Source organism: Zingiber officinale, chromosome 4B (assembly GCF_018446385.1).
Source record: "Zingiber officinale cultivar Zhangliang chromosome 4B, Zo_v1.1, whole genome shotgun sequence".
Classification (NCBI taxonomy): domain Eukaryota; kingdom Viridiplantae; phylum Streptophyta; class Magnoliopsida; order Zingiberales; family Zingiberaceae; genus Zingiber; species Zingiber officinale.
The window spans coordinates 135,953,066-135,973,319 of record NC_055993.1 but is presented as its reverse complement, the minus strand read 5'-3'; the positions used below and the strand labels follow the sequence as shown (position 1 = coordinate 135,973,319).

At 36.3% G+C, this 20,254-nt stretch overlaps 1 protein-coding gene across 1 annotated transcript; it reads right to left on the bottom strand.

Moving 5' to 3' along the window:
• Positions 1 to 1,716: 1,716 nt before the first annotated feature.
• On the bottom strand, positions 1,717 to 7,454 carry LOC121976918 (RNA demethylase ALKBH10B-like). The gene is made up of 8 exons (XM_042529330.1): positions 6,452 to 7,454; positions 5,991 to 6,116; positions 5,720 to 5,838; positions 5,489 to 5,606; positions 4,654 to 4,770; positions 4,452 to 4,567; positions 4,226 to 4,380; positions 1,717 to 2,476 (listed from the first exon to the last, which is right to left on the bottom strand). Exons 1-8 carry the CDS (start codon positions 7,029 to 7,031, stop codon positions 1,897 to 1,899), a joined length of 1,911 nt encoding a protein of 636 aa, XP_042385264.1. The 5' UTR covers positions 7,032 to 7,454; the 3' UTR covers positions 1,717 to 1,896.
• Between the last annotated feature and the right edge of the window lie 12,800 nt (positions 7,455 to 20,254).

Here is a 20,254-nt window from a genome sequence, read left to right as displayed (position 1 = left end):
GCCAACCCATGTCTGCATAATGGCCTACCCACTTAACCTGACTGACCTGATTGACCCAACAGATCATTTGACCAACATAACTCATTGTTAGTCTACTTGGATTGCCTAGATGATCAGGTCAGATTGAGTAGCTTGCCCCCTTCCGTGACAATGATTTTCACTGGATAATAAAAGGAAATCCACATTGAAGTGGCAGTAGCGTGCCTTCAACTAACACCATGTGATAAGATATCAATGTTTCTATCAATCCGATCCTAAATTAATAGGAAAAAGATAAATCATGAATAACTATTAATCATTAATATAAATAATCAAAAAAATAAGAAAGACATGGCCTCCAACTAACAACACCATGGAACTTGATTAAGTAGCCTCCATGGTGTAACCAAGTTAATATTTGGATGATAGAATTATTTTATTTATGGGACAAGAGTCAATTTTTTTAGAATTGATTCCTTTAAGAATTAAATATTCTATTCTTTCACCAGACCTTTCAGTCCATGATTTATGTGCCTTCATCTAAGTGGGCCGACGATAAAAGACGCTCAAGAACGGATTCACTATTGCTTCGTTGAGGGCCATGTTGAAGTCGAAAAAGCTCAGTAGACTTGAAGTATCCTTTGCAATCTGTTGAAGAGCTCATGTCTACTTCTATATAATAATTGATATTACTCCCTACAATTCATCACCTATATATAATAATTGATATTACTCCCTACAATCCATCACCTATATATAAGCAAGAAAATTGATCTCAACTTTTATATGGCATATGATTTGTGTGGGCCTAGATCTCCTCATGATGGTGCGATGATTGAAACATAGGATGTTATCATATGAAATTTTAACCTATATTAATAATTAATAATCATTTGTAATTTATCTTCTCCGTATTAACCTAAGGAGGAATGATTGACAGAGACACTAAAAATGAGCGAATCATCATATGCCACATAATATGTGTGGGACCATCTTGAGGTTTTAAACTAAACTGTTGACTGCCAATCTCAATTCAAAAACATCTAACAAAATGATAATTTCCTCATACAAGCTTTGAACCTACTTTGTATATGAGCAAGAGGTCCCACAGGATGGACAAACTTTGTATTTGAGCAAGAGGTCCGACATAGATGGACAGAGGAGCATTATATGAGATATTATCATCGAAAGATTTGGAGATAAATTCTTGACAATAAAATGTTTATCATGTTCGAACCCTTCCCCATACAATGGTAACGGTTCAAAGGTAAAATCATCCATAATTTATCTTTCAACAAATGACTGTAGAATCAATTATATCGAATGCTCAGAATCAACCTACGACCTTTGCTATCAAGAGTTTTAAAAAAAATTATGATAAAATATTCCCATAATTTACCTATCTATATCTTACCATGAAACCAGTGACAATGGACAGTAATCGATATCACCTCTTACTCTATATAAATAAATAAATAAATAACCCCTTAACAAACAGGTTCAACAAAAACACATTTGATGATATAGTAATTATACTTTGTATACTCTTAGGAGTTCATTTATATTTTCATAGTAGCATTTTACTATAAGATAATTGAAAAAAAAAAAAAAAACATAACTAATATGTTTGTTTATCTAAATTCAAAAAGGAACCCACCTATTGTCTGGAAAATATCCTTCCATTGGCAGTCAGAAAAATATTAATGTTAGTAAATGCAAGTCACTTCTGCAAGTTCATTCAAGATTTAAGATGAAAATATTAAATTTAAGAGATTCTACAAACCTGGAAGGTTTTCTCATAACCAATGAAATGCAGAAACTATCAGAAATGATGTGATTCCACTCTCTTTACATTTGCTCCAAAATTTTCCTTGTAGTACCCGGTATAACATCATTCTCTCTTTACCTTCTCTTCTACTAAACATTTTCTGTCAGATTGCTTGCTAGCTTCTTCACAACAGCATCTTGCTGCTCTGCGCTGGGAGCACTATCCATGTTGCTCGAGCAAGCATTGCTTTCCATTTTGCGTCTAGTCGACTCTGCTGTACTCTTCGGGGATGCCTTCTGCTCGATTGTTGGAGAAGCATCGCCATTACAAATTGGTTTGTCAGGTAAAGTAACTACTTGTGAAGCATGGATAGCTTCAGTTGATGTAAGTTTTGGTGGTGGGGGATGAATAGACCCAGGGGGAAGGAAGACTCCAGTGCCGGAAACAGACTGTCGGTGGCCAGGGTGGATAGGAGCAACTGACAACATTGGTGCAGGGAAAGGCGTAGCTGCCAGAGGGTGAATTGGTTGCCCAAATAAGGCATGGCTTGATGGAAGTGTCCTACCGGATAATGGGTCAAAGGTTGGATGTCCGGAGAACAAGCCTTCAGATATGAGAGTCTTCTTTGATATAGACTTCCCCAAAGTTAGAAGGATTCGCTGCTTGTGAAGTGAAGGGATAGCGCGTCTAGCTAGATCAGCACTTTTCCCTTGCATCACAATAAGAGATCTAAAGGAAAAACAAAGAGAAATGGCTACAGATTAATTCCACCAATTCAATGTGCATACAATGAAGGTTTCTGATTTTTAATGAAAATCTAAAATAGACATTCCAGATTGGAGCAACAAAGCCGAGATAGGACAGTCTTGCATGGATTTTTCAATGCTAGCTTCCATAATAATTACTATGCACATTATTATAGTCGCACGCATCTTATGATAATATTTAACATAGGCATTCTAGAATGTCGTCGTCGTCATCTTATGTTGTGATATCAACAAAATAGATAATTTTGTTAGGTGTTTACACTTGAATAATCTAACAATATGTAAATTTTGATAATACTAGTCAAATCTAAGTCTTGATTGTTGGTTTCTAGTCTACCATTCCTACTAAAATTAGAACCACGAAAATTGTTGATAGAAAAAAAAAACATTAAAATTCCATACACCTATGGCATTGTGAGATTTTCTGGCAACAAACTCATATGAAAGAAATCTGCTATTTACCTAATCAATCATATCATAATTTTTTTATCAACACAATTTTATTTAAATGGAAATGAAACATAAAATAATAAAATTTAAAACTAATTGAAAAAGTTAGTATCTTTCATAATTGTATGTGAACATTTGGAATAAGATTTTCTATGGCAATACTATAAAAACATCAGTCTCAAGCCCGGAAGGAATGGTCGTGGATTGAACCAGCTCCTGACAACTAGTGTAAAATAATATCAAAAGCTTTATAGCATGGATCTTAATTTCAATGGATGGATACTATATATCCACATAGCCAACCCCTCAATTAGTTCGAACTCATGACTTATTTGTGTCAATTCTTCTCAATTAGTTGAGTGTTTGATGATTTTAATTCACATGGCACATGGATTAAAAAACTCCATTCTAAACATTACCTGGTTTCTAAGGAGCTTAAGATTATGATTGCCTTACTAGCTTAGATAAACAATACAAAACTCCGGACATACAAATTTTGGAAAACATGTAAAGATCCATTCTAACAAACCAACAAAAATTGTAGACTTCATCTACAATAGCAACTTTCCTTTAAAATATTTACACAGTTCTAGTCTCTGGTCCAAGGCTATGAGGTCTCAGATACATTCATTGTTAACCATATTTCGTTCCCAACTCCTGCTAGATTACATATGACGAAAACCCTTGGGCTCCGTTTGGTATGTATGATAGAATAGGATTGGGTTGATTAGGATAGGATTAAAGGTAGGATAAATAATCTCTCTTGAGGCCAAGGTATTATGAATCCTACCCCTAATCATTCATAATCCTACCCCTAATCAACTCTACCAAACGCTTGATTAAAAACTTTTTGAAAATATAATCCTATCCTCTCATACATACCAAACGGAGCCTTGAAGTTTTCACATGCATTTCCCCCCAACTCTACGAATGAACAAATAAAATGGTATTCAATATGCTCCTCAATCATGCTCTGGTTATGATTACCATTTCTGTTGCAAAGATTGTTGATATGAAGCTAGAGGTTTTCACTCGTGTTTCATATGTTCAAATATAATGGTTAATTGAAGACTTGGCTTTAATACCAAGAAACCAAAACACAAACTGGAAGCTTAATTACTGGATAACATAAAGATTAAAAAAAGGAAAACATATCTTAAACCACAAAAAAATAATAATAATTTTTGAGACTTGAATTTCTCCCATATAACACTAAATAGGAGAAGAGTGAAAAAGGGGATGCTTCAACTAAGGAACATACCCCGCAGTGAGAGAGAGTTTCAGTGAACCATTGTAATCTCCCCTTTGATCTAATGCCATTGCTCGGCCATATACAAAATTACACTCAGTCAATAATATGTTGCATACAGGTCTACCATACCATGGTAACCATGAGTGAGGCTGTGAATGATCTCCCTTTACATAAGCAGCCATGTTAGTTTGCATTTAAACAAGTTCCAGTATCAAAGCACTAGAATAAGTTTTACCTCATTAAAGAAATCGATAGTACAAAAATCAGGTTTCATAAGAAATATTTGCAGCCGAACCAAACGATCAAGCACATCCTTCAGTAAGCTAGGAATTTTGTCTTCCACTTCTCTCTCTGCAAATGTTAGAGCTTAAATTAGAGGATTTAACATATGTTGAAGAATAAATGATCGAGTTCATTTGACTAGACTCAGAAATTACCTATGGTAAAACCATAACTTTCATCTTCTGGAGGTCCCTCAGCAACTGGGACACCTAATTGAATCATTTCTCTTCCATGTCCCTTCATCGGTCTTTTCAGAACTACCAGTGTTTGCCCTGCTCGTAATCATTCCATGCATGTAAAATGTAGGATTTAATACAGCTGGCTTTATCTTGAAAAACAATTGAAGCTTAAAGATGTTTCTAAGATAAAAAGAAAAACCAATAAATCTCTGGCAAAACTGCTGAATACCATTCGTAATTCAATATCCAAGAAATGATTCTCTAACTTCTCTTTATTCTCTACAAGGGGTCACTATGAAACCTGATTTGTCATAGGTAAAAGTATCGTAGTCTAAGGATTATATAAAGAGTACGCTTTGTGAGAAGAAAACAAGAGTTTCAGTCAACATCCATATAATTAGATGAAGAAGCTGATAACAATCTTCAAAGAATTTAAATGAACGAAATATTGCTGCAGAATGAAGATTGAAAAAAGATATCAGAATTTCAAGATTAAAATAGAATGGGTACTGAAACAAAGTTTAGAAAAGTTGAGTCCATTGCCTTGCTAATTCTAGTAAAATGTAAGGTAAGATTACATGCAGTATCCACCTTAATGTATATTACAAACTAATAAGATTAACTTTCAGTATGTCAGGAGCAAACAACAAATAAAAGAAAATTTAATTATCCAGGGAAAACATTGTCTTTAACCACCATAAATTTTGACTATTATATAAACCCACATACTTGTAAAGAAACACCAAATCAATATTTTTTTTTACAGTCAATCATATTGGAGAAAAAGGGTAAGGTGACCAGGTTGACTTGCCTTGAAGTTCTCCTTTAAGACCAGCAGTTCTCATTTCATTAGCTAATGAAACTAGTCTATCCACCTCTGATCTATCCAGTAAATCCTCATAGATATTAAGCCCTTCAACAACATTAACCTATATAATATGGTGAAGTAGTTTCATTGCCAAGTAAAAAATGTTATGCAATTCCACCAAATAACAGAAACCTGACATGAGAATATGCATGTGCTAATATATAAGAAAAATACCATTGTGCCATTACACAATTCATTGGCCATAAATTCTTTTGGAATTGGAATAACATTCTGATTCTCATTGGGATTTGAAGTCGCCTTTGCTCCGTCCTTAGCAGAATTATTGTAAGACCCTAGAAGTAGAGGATTGAATCTCATTAACCAGGATAGATATGAACTGAAAAAAGAATATATTCTTAAATTACATTTGAAATAAAACATCCTCTTTATAGATTTTTCCAGTAATTCAACCAAAAATAAATTAGCATGAAGATGAAAGGCATACCTCTACTAGCTAAGGTTTGGCTATCACCCACAACAGAAGGATCCAATTCATTACACTTATTTTCAACACTCCCACCTCCATCTTCTTGGCCAACATTTTCCTGAGAGCTGGATGAATTGCAAACTCCTGAATGAATTTATTTGCATAAAATGAGCATATCAGGTTATACCGTGTAATAGAAAAAGTGACAGAAAAACTTGTATCAAACCTAATTTCTCAAAGAAAATAAAATGCAGATGTTTTACAGATTTAAAATTAATGATGGGGTCTGATCCATTAAAATGGCGCATGGAAGTCAGAGAAATCACATGGATAGAAAAGCAAACATGATGCATAGATTCAATAAATTATTTCATTTCAGTTATGGTTTTGAGGGCAATTTAAGTTCTTCTATAACCATAAACTGAAAATCTAGTAAAAAGTTGAAGGAAAGCAAACTTTTCAAAGAACCCAATGCTCACCATCCTTCTCAGAATGAAGAGATGAATACTTTGTCTGTGACGTTGGGGCATCATTATTCTGGTGTACATGCTTACCATTTTCTACTTGACCATCTTGTTTCCTCACATTTCCATCATCAGCCACAGCCGTACCAAGAGAAACAGATCCATGTCTTTCTAGAATCCTGTCGGATCGATGATCATAACGGTGTCCAGCCCCAGACTTCTTTCCGTCCCTCCCCTTTGTGCCATAGGAATACCTCTGTGGCATTAGTTTCCGCTGACTCCATTCCACCTGCTGCAGAGCGGACGCGACATCCGCCACCGGAAAGTACTGCTGCATATGGAGGAAGGGCGTCCAGTAGTACCGCCGCTCGTTGATGGATTCCAAGACGCCTTCATACTCGCCTGGCGATCCAGAGGCCATAAGATGAAACATCAACAGATCAACGATAGCATTGGCCGCCGCGAATTCTCCCCGCAACCATGAGATAAACCCATCCTTCTCGTCCAAAATCCAAGGCCGCGACGCCCCATTCCCGCCACTTACAGTCGTAAACCGCATTGGCTCCGGCATCGCAACTTCTTTCCTCGCCTCCATCGCTTTGGCGTCTAACCCAGTTTCATGCCCAGGATTATAGCGCTCCAACTCAAAAATCCCTCCGAGAATCCGTCAAAGTACGAAACAGTCAAAAACCACGTACAAAAACCGAAATCGTATGACCGGGAAAATCAGCAACCAAACTCAAAAAAAAAAAATGCAACAAAAGGAAAACAAATCTTAAAATACAATCCACTCAGTATACGAGAAATCGATAAAAACAGAGAAGACAGATTCGTGCATCCGAGACGATTAGTAGCAATCAGAAACGATTCATCAACGATCGCGCTATAGAATGGAGATCAGAATCATTGAAGAGGGAGGCGATTAGGGTTCTTGTTGGCTTCCGGCACACGCTCGCTTGCTCAATGCGCTCTCTCTCTCTCTCTCTCTCTCTGCGCTACTCTCCGCACTCTCTATTAAGGGAGAGAAAGTACATTCTAGATTAGGGAGGAAGATTCTCTCGCAGGAACATGCGAAAGGGATCACCCTCCGATAAATGGATGGTGAGGATTCGAGTTGCGTTTCCTGGTGCAAGGTAAGGAAAGCACGGTTACCCAGCGATTACCTGGCCTGGGGGGAGAGCTGGCCCACAAAATATCAAGCCGTTGTTAATGGAGGGAAGCCGGTATTGTCGTTGGTCGAGTAGATGACTTTCCTTTTTCTTTTGTTTTATAATTTCAGGTCGCGGCGAAGTGAAGGCGTTCGGGAAACGCGATTGGAGATCCGTTCCGAATCAACGTTGGCGTTTCCTGCCGATTCCCCTACGTCCAACGTGTGGCACAATTCCTTTAATTTATTTGTTATTTCAACGCCAAATAAATTATATTGACTTTGAAAAATCAAAATTTGCCCACCGACTACTCTACCAATCGTATCAGAGGAAAAAGCCATCCCGGATAATTTAATTTTAATTATGATGTATTTGTATAGAATTTTTTTTAAATAGGGTATGTAATCATATAATATTAGACTTTTAAAAAGTTTATTATAAATATTTTTTAATTTATGTTGATGATCGAAAAAAAAATTTATACAACTAAATTAATCAGAGATGTTATTTATTTCATATGTTATTTTTTATTAGAGGGAAAAGTTGCATCTCGAGTGTTTGTGAAATTAAAAAAAAAAAATTAAATAGTTACATGAGTTTGAGGTTTTTATTTTAATCAATAGTGAATTTTTGTTTTAAAAAAAATCTTTTAAAATTAGTAAAGATCATTTAATAATAAATAATAATAAATAAATAAATATGATTTAATAATGTAGTGGAAAGAGTCTTTTTATATTTTTGACATATCACGAAAATAATTTATTTAAAGTTCTGAACTACTAGAGATGCCAGTTTAATGCTAATTTATATGGTAAAAAGTGATTTTTTTACCTTTAATATCCCTGTCAATTTATCTCTGGGCAACACGAATGAGGTACTAGCCATTCACTACAAAAAAATATAAAAAATAGAGATGAAAATTGTTCTGTCGGTCGTATATTGGTTGTTACCACATTAACAACGGCAATTTAGACATCCGTCGAAAAATTTAGCGATGGATTTTTAAAAACCTATCGCTAAAAGTCAAACGGAGCAATAACTCTGTCAAAAGTATTTAGCGGCGAAATATTTAAATATTCGTCATTATTTATTTATTTTTTAGATATCGTACATATCGAAAGGATATCGTCCGACGATATTTAGAACGGAAAGTCAATTTTCCGTCGCTATTAGCGATGGAATTTAGGAATAAACTGTCGCTAATAGCGACAGAAAGTCAATTTTCCATCGCTAATATATTGTTCATTTTTCCAGATTATCTTTTTTCCAGTTTTCCTGGTTTACATATGCATAAAAATCATTACAATCATCACAACCGATGGTTTTCACACTAAACTCATAATACTTAACAACAAAACACTCTACACATAAAAAATAACAATATAACAAACTCACAACACATAACAAATTAAATACATAACACATCACAAACAAACAACAATCTAACTGAATTAAACTAAACTAGATACATAATAGTAAAATCCAAACACAGGTCCGAGTCTAATACAAGATAAAGTTTCTCCAATAGGAAGTAATCCAATATAACAATACATCCTAAACAAAATAAGGAACTATACATACCTCAAAATAATCTACTCTATAGGGGAATCATTGGGATCCTAAGTCTCCTGGGACTCCAAACGATGCGGGTCAACCATCTGTGAATCCGGAGATAACATCACTACAAATGCTCGCATTTGACGAAGTATTGCCTCAGTCTGAGTTTATCGCCGCCGCATGTCTCGTATCTCTGTGTCCCTCCAAGCCATCATCTACTCCAATGATGATAGTTGAGTCCGCAATTCCTCATTTTCCTCCCGCATTTCTCGTACCTCATTAGATGAGGAGGAGGAAGTAGGACAACCCCTGATCCCTAGAGTCCTCATCCGCTCATACATAACTTTGGCCTGAGAGTCAAGCCCGTAGAGGGATGTCTTCTTCTTTCCACCGACAACATCATAATAAATGTCATAAACTGCATCAGTGGAAAGAGATTGTGACCCCTCTTCCTCTGCATTAGGCTGAGACACCTCAGCAACTCTAGTGGTCATTGTTTCCTGTGTTAAAATAATAATTTTAGTAACCTCCACATAAAGTGTACAATTGTATTTACGAAATTTAATATACTTACGTTAATTGCTAAGGAACGCTGATCAACAAATGACTCATCCTTCTTATTATGTGTTTTATTAAATATCTCCCAACAAGTGGAAGATCTTTGTACAGCTGCATGTATACAAAAATACAAATACATTAAAATGAATTACAAAACATATGTCAGAAATATTTATATAACTTAATTTTAAACATACCAAGCCAGAGGCATGCTCCACCATCGAAACGACATCCAGTAGTATGCTTTGTGGATCAGGTGCTCAGCCCAGCAGACTCTGAATTGCGATTGCTGCATGTAATCACTGAATTATTTTGCCAATGCTGGGCAGCTCAAATGTCTCTCCAAGACTGTCAAACTGCATCAGGGACCTCAGACGACCTAGTGCTCCTTTGCCTCCACTTATACAACATGTCCCTGTACAGTTTAGAGCAGTAGGCATTTTAAATTTTTTTTTAACATTTCCTCCGGGCCTTCCTCCCAAACATATCTCTTCTACATTAATATATTTTGACAATTAATATTATGTGAACTACAAATTTTCTATTCTAAATACTTACTAAAAACTCTCCGTAATAAAAATTCTTCATATCTTAGTTTACGAGTCACCATGTAGTACTAGCAGGAGACAATCGTTCTTTAAACTTTTTTGATATATATGCTACTGCCTGGTGACCATCTGGGACAAAACTGCATGGAAAAATATTGTATTAGATATGTTAGATTATTAAAAAGAAGTTAAAGTACTAAAATAATTACTAAATACATAATTACTTACCGGCCACCAACAACTCGCAACACAATCTAGTCACCACGCGGTCTCTGTGATGGTTATATGACTATATATGCAAATGCATAATATAAGATATACATAGTTGATATAATAAAGTAGCATGCATTGTAAAATTTGATTTACTTTTAATGTTATAAGTCTCAGACCCTACATTCCATAAATGTTTAGCTCAACAATCGAAAGTTGTAAAAAAAACATCTATTTGCTATTTAGGATTCTGAGGACCTGGAATAAACTCAGTAAGAAACATGATTTTGTCTTTCATGAACATCCATAAAGGTAAGTTATATGGTGCTAATATAATTGGCCAAGATGAATATTATTGTCCATAACTTCCAAATGGTTGAAATCCATCTGCGGACAGTTCAAGTCTCATATTACGTGGTTCTAAGTCAAAGGAGGAAAATATTATATCAAGATGTTTCCACGTTGGTGAGTCACAAGGATGACGCATTATTTCTCCCTCGTGTACATAGTTTTGATGTCACCTCATGTGGCTTGCTATTTATGGCAGATGCATACAAGCGATGGAGCCTAGCAATTAACGAAAAGTAATACATGACTTTCAAGAAAATATTTTTCTTCTTCTTAATGAGGGTGATTACACGTTCTGCATTCCATCAATTCGCTATCTTCATTCCAAAAGATAATGCAATTATTGATACAATAATGAATCTTCTCTATTGGCAAACCCAAATCTCTAATCAATTTCTTTGTATTGTAAAAGCTATCAATCATGCAGTTATCAGTGGGAAACAACTCTGACATCAATTGACACATTTCATCATAACATCGTTCAGAGAAATAATGTTCCGCTTTCATGTTCAGTAATCTTGCAGTAGCTAATAGTTGAGAATAGCCAAAAGGAATGTCTTCCCACAATTCTCTCTCACTAGCCTTCAACATGTCATATATTTTCTGAACTTCGGGTGTAGGTGTTTCCTCTATATTTGATTGATTATATGCATTCATTGCATAATAAACCATTAATTGCATTGAATTTACATGCATTGATGATTCCTTTGGAGCAATAGAGCAAGACGACGAAGCAACGAAATGCCCAATTTCTTCAAATACATACGACTCTTCATGACAATATCAGTTGTAATAATTTGGAACAATCTCATACCTACATATATGAGTTTTCACTGTATCCTCATCACGGAAAGTCATATTTCTACATATGCGCCGATTACATGGACACTTTAACTCAGCACTGTTGGAACCTTGGGCGACCGGCTAGAGGGGATGAATAGCCCTGCAAAATTTAAACGAACCATTTTTGATCTTTATAGCTTAAAAACAATCAACACTTGCATAAACAAAATAAACGACTAAAAAAATAAGAGACATGAAAGGGTTACTTGGTTACAACCGGGAAGGTTGTTAATCCAAGGAAGTTGGAAGGGCACTAAACTCTCCTTCAAGCGGAGAAGCCTCTTCACAGCAGTTAACACACTCAATTATAGAACAGAACTCAAGAGTATTCAGTTACAAGTGTTGTGTTATATTTCATAAGTTCAGGGGTCTTTTTACAACCCTTTGAAAATCTTATCCCGGTCTGGAAGGCGCCTTCAACAGGCTAGAAGGCACCTCCAACGAGGCACTAAAGGATAAGGCTTTATCCTTTGCCAACGTTAAAATTTGCCCAGTCGAAGGCGCCTTCCATGAAGGGTTGAAGGCGCCTTCAAGTGCTTGAAGGCGCCTTCCACCAGAAGGTTGCAAATGCGCCTTCAATCCATTAAAGGCGCCTCCAACAACTACTATCAAGCTCCAAACTTGAAGGCGCCTTCAAGTGCTTGAAGGCGCCTTCCACCAGAAGGTTGCAAATGCGCCTTCAATCCATTAAAGGCGCCTCCAACAACTACTATCAAGCTCCAAACTTCTCCTTTGGCTCATCCGCTGCTCCGCTCGCTTGGGTGATTTCGACCAGCTAGAATAGGGCTCACCCGAACCCAATTTCCGGCTTTCTCCTCGAGCAGTCTTCCTCCCGGCTTCTCGTCTCTCGGATCGCCACGCGCGTCCTTTTCGTCTGCTGATGTACTCTTCCGCAGCACCTCATCCATCAGACGCACCGAGCCTGTTGGTTCTCTCCCGTGTCATCCTTCTCGCTAGCTGCGCCTCTCGCTTAACTTCTTGTGCTCCTAAGCTCCTGCACACTTAGACATATAGGTTAAATACTAACATGACCTACATGACTTAGTTGATCACATCAAAACTATCACGAAGTACCAACATGCACCATTAAAACATTATGGATGAGATTTAGCGAAGTTCACAAACTCTTCAACTCTAGCAAAAAAATCTTGACTGATAAATTCATTGTCTAACCTATTGTACATTCAAATCTTATTCATATACATTGTATCCTAAAAGGAATAAAATTTCAAACATGGTTAATCATGTCAAACTAAGCATAATTATATTTTCAAACATGGTTAATTATACAAGTAATATCAATATGGTTAATCATGCAGGTAAGACCGATATGATAATTATCTAAATAAGCAACATAATATCAAAGTAAACAACATGCACATACACATAAAATATACTAGTAGAGTATTTATACGATTGTGCAAGAGAAAAATAATTAGCAACAGTCTAAAAATTAGGCTTATGAATTTGATATAAAACTAGACCTACTTCTAAACTTGATGATCTAAGTACTAAATCAATTGAGGGATTTTAAAGACCTATATGAGTTCACTACCATTAATATAGATCAACATTCTAGAAACACAATGTGCAACACTAAAGATAAGCAAAGTCATTTAAATTCTAGAACCACTTGGCAAGGATTGTCGGTCACGCCCGCGACCTTGCAGTGGCTGCCGGACGCGCCTGCAGCCTAGTAGTGGCTGTTGAATGCGCTTGCAACCTGGCATTGGCTGCCGGATGAGTCCGCGGTTTGGCATTGATTATCGGCTGCGCTCGCAGCCTGTTAGAGGCTGCTTGCCAGAGGCTGCCAGCCGCTGAGGCTGCCAGCCACGGAGGCTGTTGGCCGGGCCTAGCAAAGGTCGTCCGTCGTGACCTGCCAGAGGTCGCCGACTGCGGCCAGGCAAAGGTCGTCGGCCTCCTCCAGGCCATGGTCCGCGACCTCTACCAGGCCATGGCCGACAACTCTGAGCGGCAAGGCTGTGCCTAGCGGGGGTAAGGAAGAGAAGTTGGAGGAGGAGTACCTTAAGCTGAAGGAGGAAATTGTCGGAGCAGTCGCACCGTGAAGAGAAAACGCGCAAGGAAGATCGACAGCGGCACTATGCCATAATATCCCAAATATTACGATGACAATTTATCGGGTTTAAAAGGAAAAAACACATGCAGATAACAATAAACGACGGATAATTAATTATCCGTCACTATTAGCGACCGACGGATAATTAATTATCCGTCACTATTAGCAACCGACGGATAATTAATTATCTGTCTCTATTAGTGATGAATTAAATAATTTAACGAGTTTGAAGGCGAAAAACATATCCATATACCACTAATGGCGACACATAATTATTATCCGTGGCTATTAGTTACGGATTAAATAAATTATCATATTCAGAGGTAAAAGAACGTAAGCATGAATATAAAAGCGACTGATATTTAAATATCCATTGCTAATAGAGACGAATTAAATTTTATATTTTAAGTCTATCACTATTAATAACGGTAATTAATTTGACTATTGCTAGATAAAATTTAAGCTAATAACTTTTTTTTATATAATGATTAGTGTACGTGACCAAGATATAAAAAAAATTATATTAAGATATATCAAATTTAGATCCTAAAATTTTATATAACAATATTTCATATCTTAACTATAGCATGGCTTCAATGGTAATCCAGGTTGGTACCAACAGACATCAATTGGTCAAATCTGCACCTTTAATTCTGACGTAGTTGATAAAGTTCTAAAGTGAGATTTATATTATAATAATATTACGTGTCAAGTAGGTCAATGCATGCTTATCTAGTTTATTTTGATATATACTCACGTTATAAGTGCAATGGAAAAAATCAATATGCTTTTATAAAAATTAAAGTGAGTCATGATGATTGGACTAGAAAAGTCTTACAAGTGCAGGTAAAATTTGAAAATTCAATTGGTGTTGGTAAATGAAATCTCGGTAGAATAAGATGGATAATAAGTAAATAAAAAAAATGCCAAAGGTGAAATTTCTTGATGATGAAAGTTCAATAGCAGTTGGTAAATGAAGTGATAAGATATTAAGTAAATAACAAAGATCTAAAGGAGAAACTTTTTTGGTGATGAGACGTGTTAATAAGGTGATGAATGACTGAATACTAAGAAAGAAAATTCATGAAGTAAACTCTGAGCCCATGAGTTATGAGAGAGTGGTAACTTATTGTATGTTCGGTAAGTCAGTTAAAGGGGATAGTTCTCAAAATAAAGTAGAGAAATATTTTTACTTTTCAAACTAGATAAAGACACAAGATGAATTAGGTATAAATAATTAATATTTAAAAGAATAATAATTTTAAAATAATAAGTATGAAGGTTATGGTTTAATTAATTATAATGTAGGTGATTATTAATCTAAGATAGTTGAAAGTATAAAAAGATCTCCTTTATTGAAGACGAAGAAGTCTCTTACATACTTTGATAACTTAAGAAAATACTAAGAATTGAATACAAGAGTTTTGCTTTATTCCTAGCATTAGAAGGTATTTTATAACCTCCTAGGATGAAGTGGTCGTTGGTATTCGTCGCTTGGAGGCACCTCCAAAGAGGTTCAGGGTGTCTCCGGTGTGGATAAATATTTATCCAAACTCCAACGATCGATGAATGACTTTGCAGAAATGGAGGCACCTCGAAGTTCCAGCAAGGCGCTCCCTTGAAGAGGCACAAGCGCGCCTCCGGATCACATGAGGGCGCCTCCAAGCTAGGCGCAAGGGCACCTCCAATTGCTACAGATTCCAAAGTCAGTTTTGGAGTTGACTTTCCTCGCGTGGGGTGATGCTCCAGTCATTCGAAGTTGAGCAAATCAGAACTTAACTCTGACTTTCTCCTCGAGCAGGCTTCCTCCCGGCTTTTTGTCCCTCGAACGTTCCTCACGCATCCTTCTCGTCCACCGATATACTCTTTCATAGTTTTTCATACCTAGGATGCACTGAGCCCATCAATTCGTTTTCTGTACTATCCTTCTTGCTCACTGCATCTTTTGATCGATTTTTTGTGTTCCTAAGTTTTTACACACTTAGAGACAAGGTATCAAACACATACAGGACTTAACTTAACTCAAAACCAACCTAGAGTACTTACAATCTCCCTTTTTTTATATGTATCAACCATTAACATTAGGATTAAACAAACAAGTAAAATGCAATTTGACATTTAAGTGCAAGTAGTAATTGCAATGAAATAAATGCAAAAGTATTAAATGCAATAAATGCAATAAAATCTTCTCCTAAACTTAACTTAATAACATATTATCCCCCTTCAATCATATAAAAAATAGAAAAAAATAAATAGAGTTAGAGAAAAAATATTTGAAAATATTTCTAGGGGGTCGTATACAAACATCCCAATGTTGTGGATTTTTACTGATATTAATTTGCAAAGAAAATAATTTTTAAGAATTAAAATTTAGAATTGAAAAAATTAATCTAAAAATTATTTTAGTTTTTGAAGAATATTGAAAATTTTTGTTAATGTCCAGATAAGTATTCAAATCAGTATAAAAATTCTCAGGAACGTACTATTTTTTTTCATTATCAAAATAATTTTTTTTGAGACAGAGATATATATATTGAGAAATGTAATGTTTAAAAATATTTTTAGACTTCGGAAAATATTGCTAATTTTTTTAAGCATATAAGATATGATGTTTATCAAAAAAAAAAATTGTAAAAATAAAATTTCAAAAAATTTTAAATAATAAAAGAATATTTTTGTTAAAAAAATCATATAAAATGAAATAGTAGTCAACAAATTTTGAAAATTTTTATATTAGCAGGCAATATTTTCACTTTTCACATTAAAAAAATTTGGTCAAAAAATTCAAAAAGAGAGTTTAAGAATTTATTAATTTTTGCTAACAATATCAAAAGCAGAATTAAATTTTAAGCATGTATTATAAAATTAATCAAAGAAAATTAATCATGATTTAGAAATCTAAAATAAATATCTACCTACTAGATTTATCAAAAAAAAATTATAGAACATTATGTCTAACTACTTTTATAATTCGACCCCTATGACTCTTAATATACCAAATTAGTCCTCTATTATTTCTAAAATTTAAAAACTTTAAGCATGCATAATTCTTTTTCAATCTTTCTACTTTCTCTTTTAATTTAGAATTTCCATTTGAATTTTGTCGAATTCTTCTCGTGGACATGCTTTAGCTAAGATTATTTTTAAATCCATATTGTCCTTTTTCAATTTAATATTCTTAGATCTAAGTTTACATAAAGATGTAGACATGAGTTTAATACCTTCGTATAATTGGTGGACATGAGTTTAATACCTTCGTATAATTGGTGAGGAGATAGAAGACATACCTCACTTACCGTGTCGAATTCGAAGTTGGATGCTCTCCCTTCACCGCTTTTTTCCTCTGAAGTAGCTCCCCATTTCTCGATACTTTTCTCTTGATAGTTGGTTGTAAGTGTGATTCTAGCGTATTCTTCATTCTCGAATGCTTCTGTTGATGACTAATCCTAGGTTGTTTTGAGGTTCCGTTGTTTGAACATTCTTGTTCCTTTGTCTTTGTCTTCTTCTTTTTCTTTGCTTTCCATCTTCGGACAGTTGTCTTTGATGTGTCCTTCTTCAATGCAGTTGTAGTATCAAATTTTTCTTCTTCTAGGGAGGAACTTCTTAGCCTACATCTTATTAAATTTATTAGTCTTAAAGAACTTATTTAGCTTTCTTACCACGTATGCTTGATCGTCTTCGTCTGTTGATGAACCTAAATTTGGTCTGGTTTGCAGTGCTAAGTTTTGACACAACCCCTTTTCTTTTCTCAGTCATGCACATCGAGTTTCGTGTAATTCCAAAGTAGAAAATAAATCTTCTAAGATACTTACCTCAAAATCCTTAGAGATATAGTGGGAATCGATTATCGATGCCCAGTTCTGGGTCCTCGAGAAGACATTAAGTGCGTATCTCAAGGTATCTCAATTGATTATCATTTGTGTATGATTGTGTGTTGTTTGTATGATTTGTTGGTGTAATATCCTTGGGTCAAGGTTAACCAAGTTGACTAAACTTAAGTTAGCTCAAGCTTGAGTCTTGATGTTAAATTTTCGATATTTGACAATATATGGAGATTGCAGGAGCAATCGTTCGATTAGGGAGATTGTTGGTGCAATTCTCCTCTGGTCAAGAGTTGACCAGTTTGATGTGAAGAAGAGTCAAGTAGGTCAAAGTTGACCAGATACTTGACTGAGAAAGTCTTAACTGGAAGCTAGGTAGTGAAAGTCCCGGTGAGTGAAGTCGGACAGTAGGAAAATCCCAGTGAGTGAAGCTAGGTGAAAGTCCTATTGAGTGAAGCTATGTAGATGGAAAGTCTTAGTGAGTAAAGCTAGGCAGATGGAAAGACTTGGTGAGTGAAGCTAGACACGTGGAAATCTAGGTGGGTCAAGGTTGATCGGACACTTGGTGTTGGGAAGTCTAAGTAAGTCAAAGGAGTGACCGGATACTTGGCACAAAGAAATCCAGATTGGTCAAGGGTGACCGTACATCTGGTGGAAGGAAGTCCAAGTGGGTCATGGAGGACCGGACACTTGGCACGAGACGATAAGTCAAAGTTGGTCAAGGTTGGTCGGACACTTGGCACGAGAAGACAAGTCCAAGTGGGTCAAAGGATTGACTGGACACTTGGTGAAGAAGTCGCAACATGTCAAGATTGACCAGATGCTAGGCACGAGGAGTCTCAATAGGTCACGGTTGACCGGATGTTGGGTATGGGAGCCCTAGACTTGACTTGGGCAAGCTAGGATACAGCAGCCCAGTCGATCGATTGGAAAGTGATGTCGCGAGCACAGAACGGTCTCCAATAGATCAGCCAATCGATTGGGCACCGCCAATCGATCAGTCGATTGATTGGAGGCTAGTTTTCTCGTGCGGACACGAGGAAGCCTGAATAGATCAGTCGATTGATTCTGGCTATTTCCAACAGAGCACAGATGCGCTTTGAATCGATCAGCCGATCGATTCAAGCCTCCCCAATCGATTGGTCAATCGATTGGAATATGACCGTTGTGCAAGTAGCGAGCGACGGACGGCTGGGATGGCGCCGATCTCTTGTGGCAATCGATTGGGAGCAAGCTCAATCGATTGGGAGACCAAGAAGCGTCGAGTATAAAGTCGTGGCTAGCTTTCTTCTCCGTAGCGCTTACACGATCCTTCACTACTACTCATCGCCGGACTGAAAGCTTGGAAGAGAAGTGTTGTTGCACTTTCCAAAGGGTCTAGAGGCGTCTCCATCTTGGTCAAGCAAGAAGAAGGTTTTTCATTTTCATTCTTGTTTCTTCTTGAGTGTGTTGTATCTTGTTGTGTGAGTCTTATACGAGGTTTCTCCACCTCCGGTAGTTACCGAGAAGGAGTGTTTTTCATAGTGGAGAGCGTGTCGTGTGTGGATCCTTGGATTAGTCACCTCTTCTTGAGGCGGATACCAAGTAAATCCTTTGTGTTAGCGTTGTAAGTGTGTTTCGTGGTTCATTCCGTTGCATATCATCATCACCAAGCAAGACAACGAGCGCGACGAGCTATTCACCCCCTAGCTATAAATCGACTCTAACATGAATGTGATAGATGATGTATTGTATGAATTGTGATGTATGGATTGTATCTGTATCGTCATTGTCTATAATGGTTTATATATATTTGGAACTTAGACACAAGGTACATTCTAAATATAAAGGTTCTCTTGCAAGAAAAATTTTAAATTTACCGACGGGAATTTGTTTTCCGTCGATAAGTTTCAACGGAAACAACTATTCTGTTGGTAAATATCGATAGAACTAAGATGTTTTTTCAACGGAAGCCTTTGTTCCGTTGGTGTTTGCCAATACAATTCAAGGATCCCGTCGATGTGTACCGACGGAGCAAAGATTTTCATCGATGTGTAACGACAGAATCCATGGATTTTGTTGGTGTTCTTCGACAGAAAATAAGATTTTATTGGTACGTATCATGATTAACATAGGTTACTGATGGTATCTACGTTTCCATCGATGCTTACCGATTGAATTATAACTTCTGTCGATAATTACCAACAGAAAGTAGCTAGATATACTGACGGAAACACTAATTCTGTAGCTAGATATACCAATGGAATTGTAAGATATTCCATCTTTAGATAAGGACAGAATATAAACTCCATCGGTAAAACCGTCTTCGACACGATATATTCAGGCTACCATTTTTTTATCGCTAAACCAATATAGCGACGGAATACCGATAGAAATTTTCATTGGTAATACAGATTTTTTTTGTAGTGTCAATTGCGACACACTATAGAAAATTTTCAATTGGATGAAAAATCTAAAACGCTGACCGCTTAAATGGGTATTCGTGAGCGCTTTCTGATTTATCCTGCTAGTCGGTGGAAAATTTTCATAAAATCGGACCAGTCAATTCCATGATTAATTGATTCAAAGAGATGAATACCTGGATTTTTTTTAAAAAAAACCTTATGACTTAGTTAAGAATGTTAGGACTCATTGGGAGTTAGCGGTGATTAACTCCGATCGCTTTGATGATGATTTGCTGTAGCGGAAACTTCAAGCAGTCGCTAATA

Coding starts and splice junctions, on each gene's coding strand:
- LOC121976918 (XM_042529330.1), bottom strand. CDS start 7,031: ATGGAGGCGAGGAAAGAAGTTGCGATGCCGGAGCCAATGCGGTTTACG. Junction 4,568..4,653: donor AAGTTATGGTTTTACCATAG/GTAATTTCTGAG, acceptor TAACATTTGCAG/AGAGAGAAGTGGAAGACAAA. Junction 4,381..4,451: donor CTATCGATTTCTTTAATGAG/GTAAAACTTATT, acceptor GCTTATGTAAAG/GGAGATCATTCACAGCCTCA.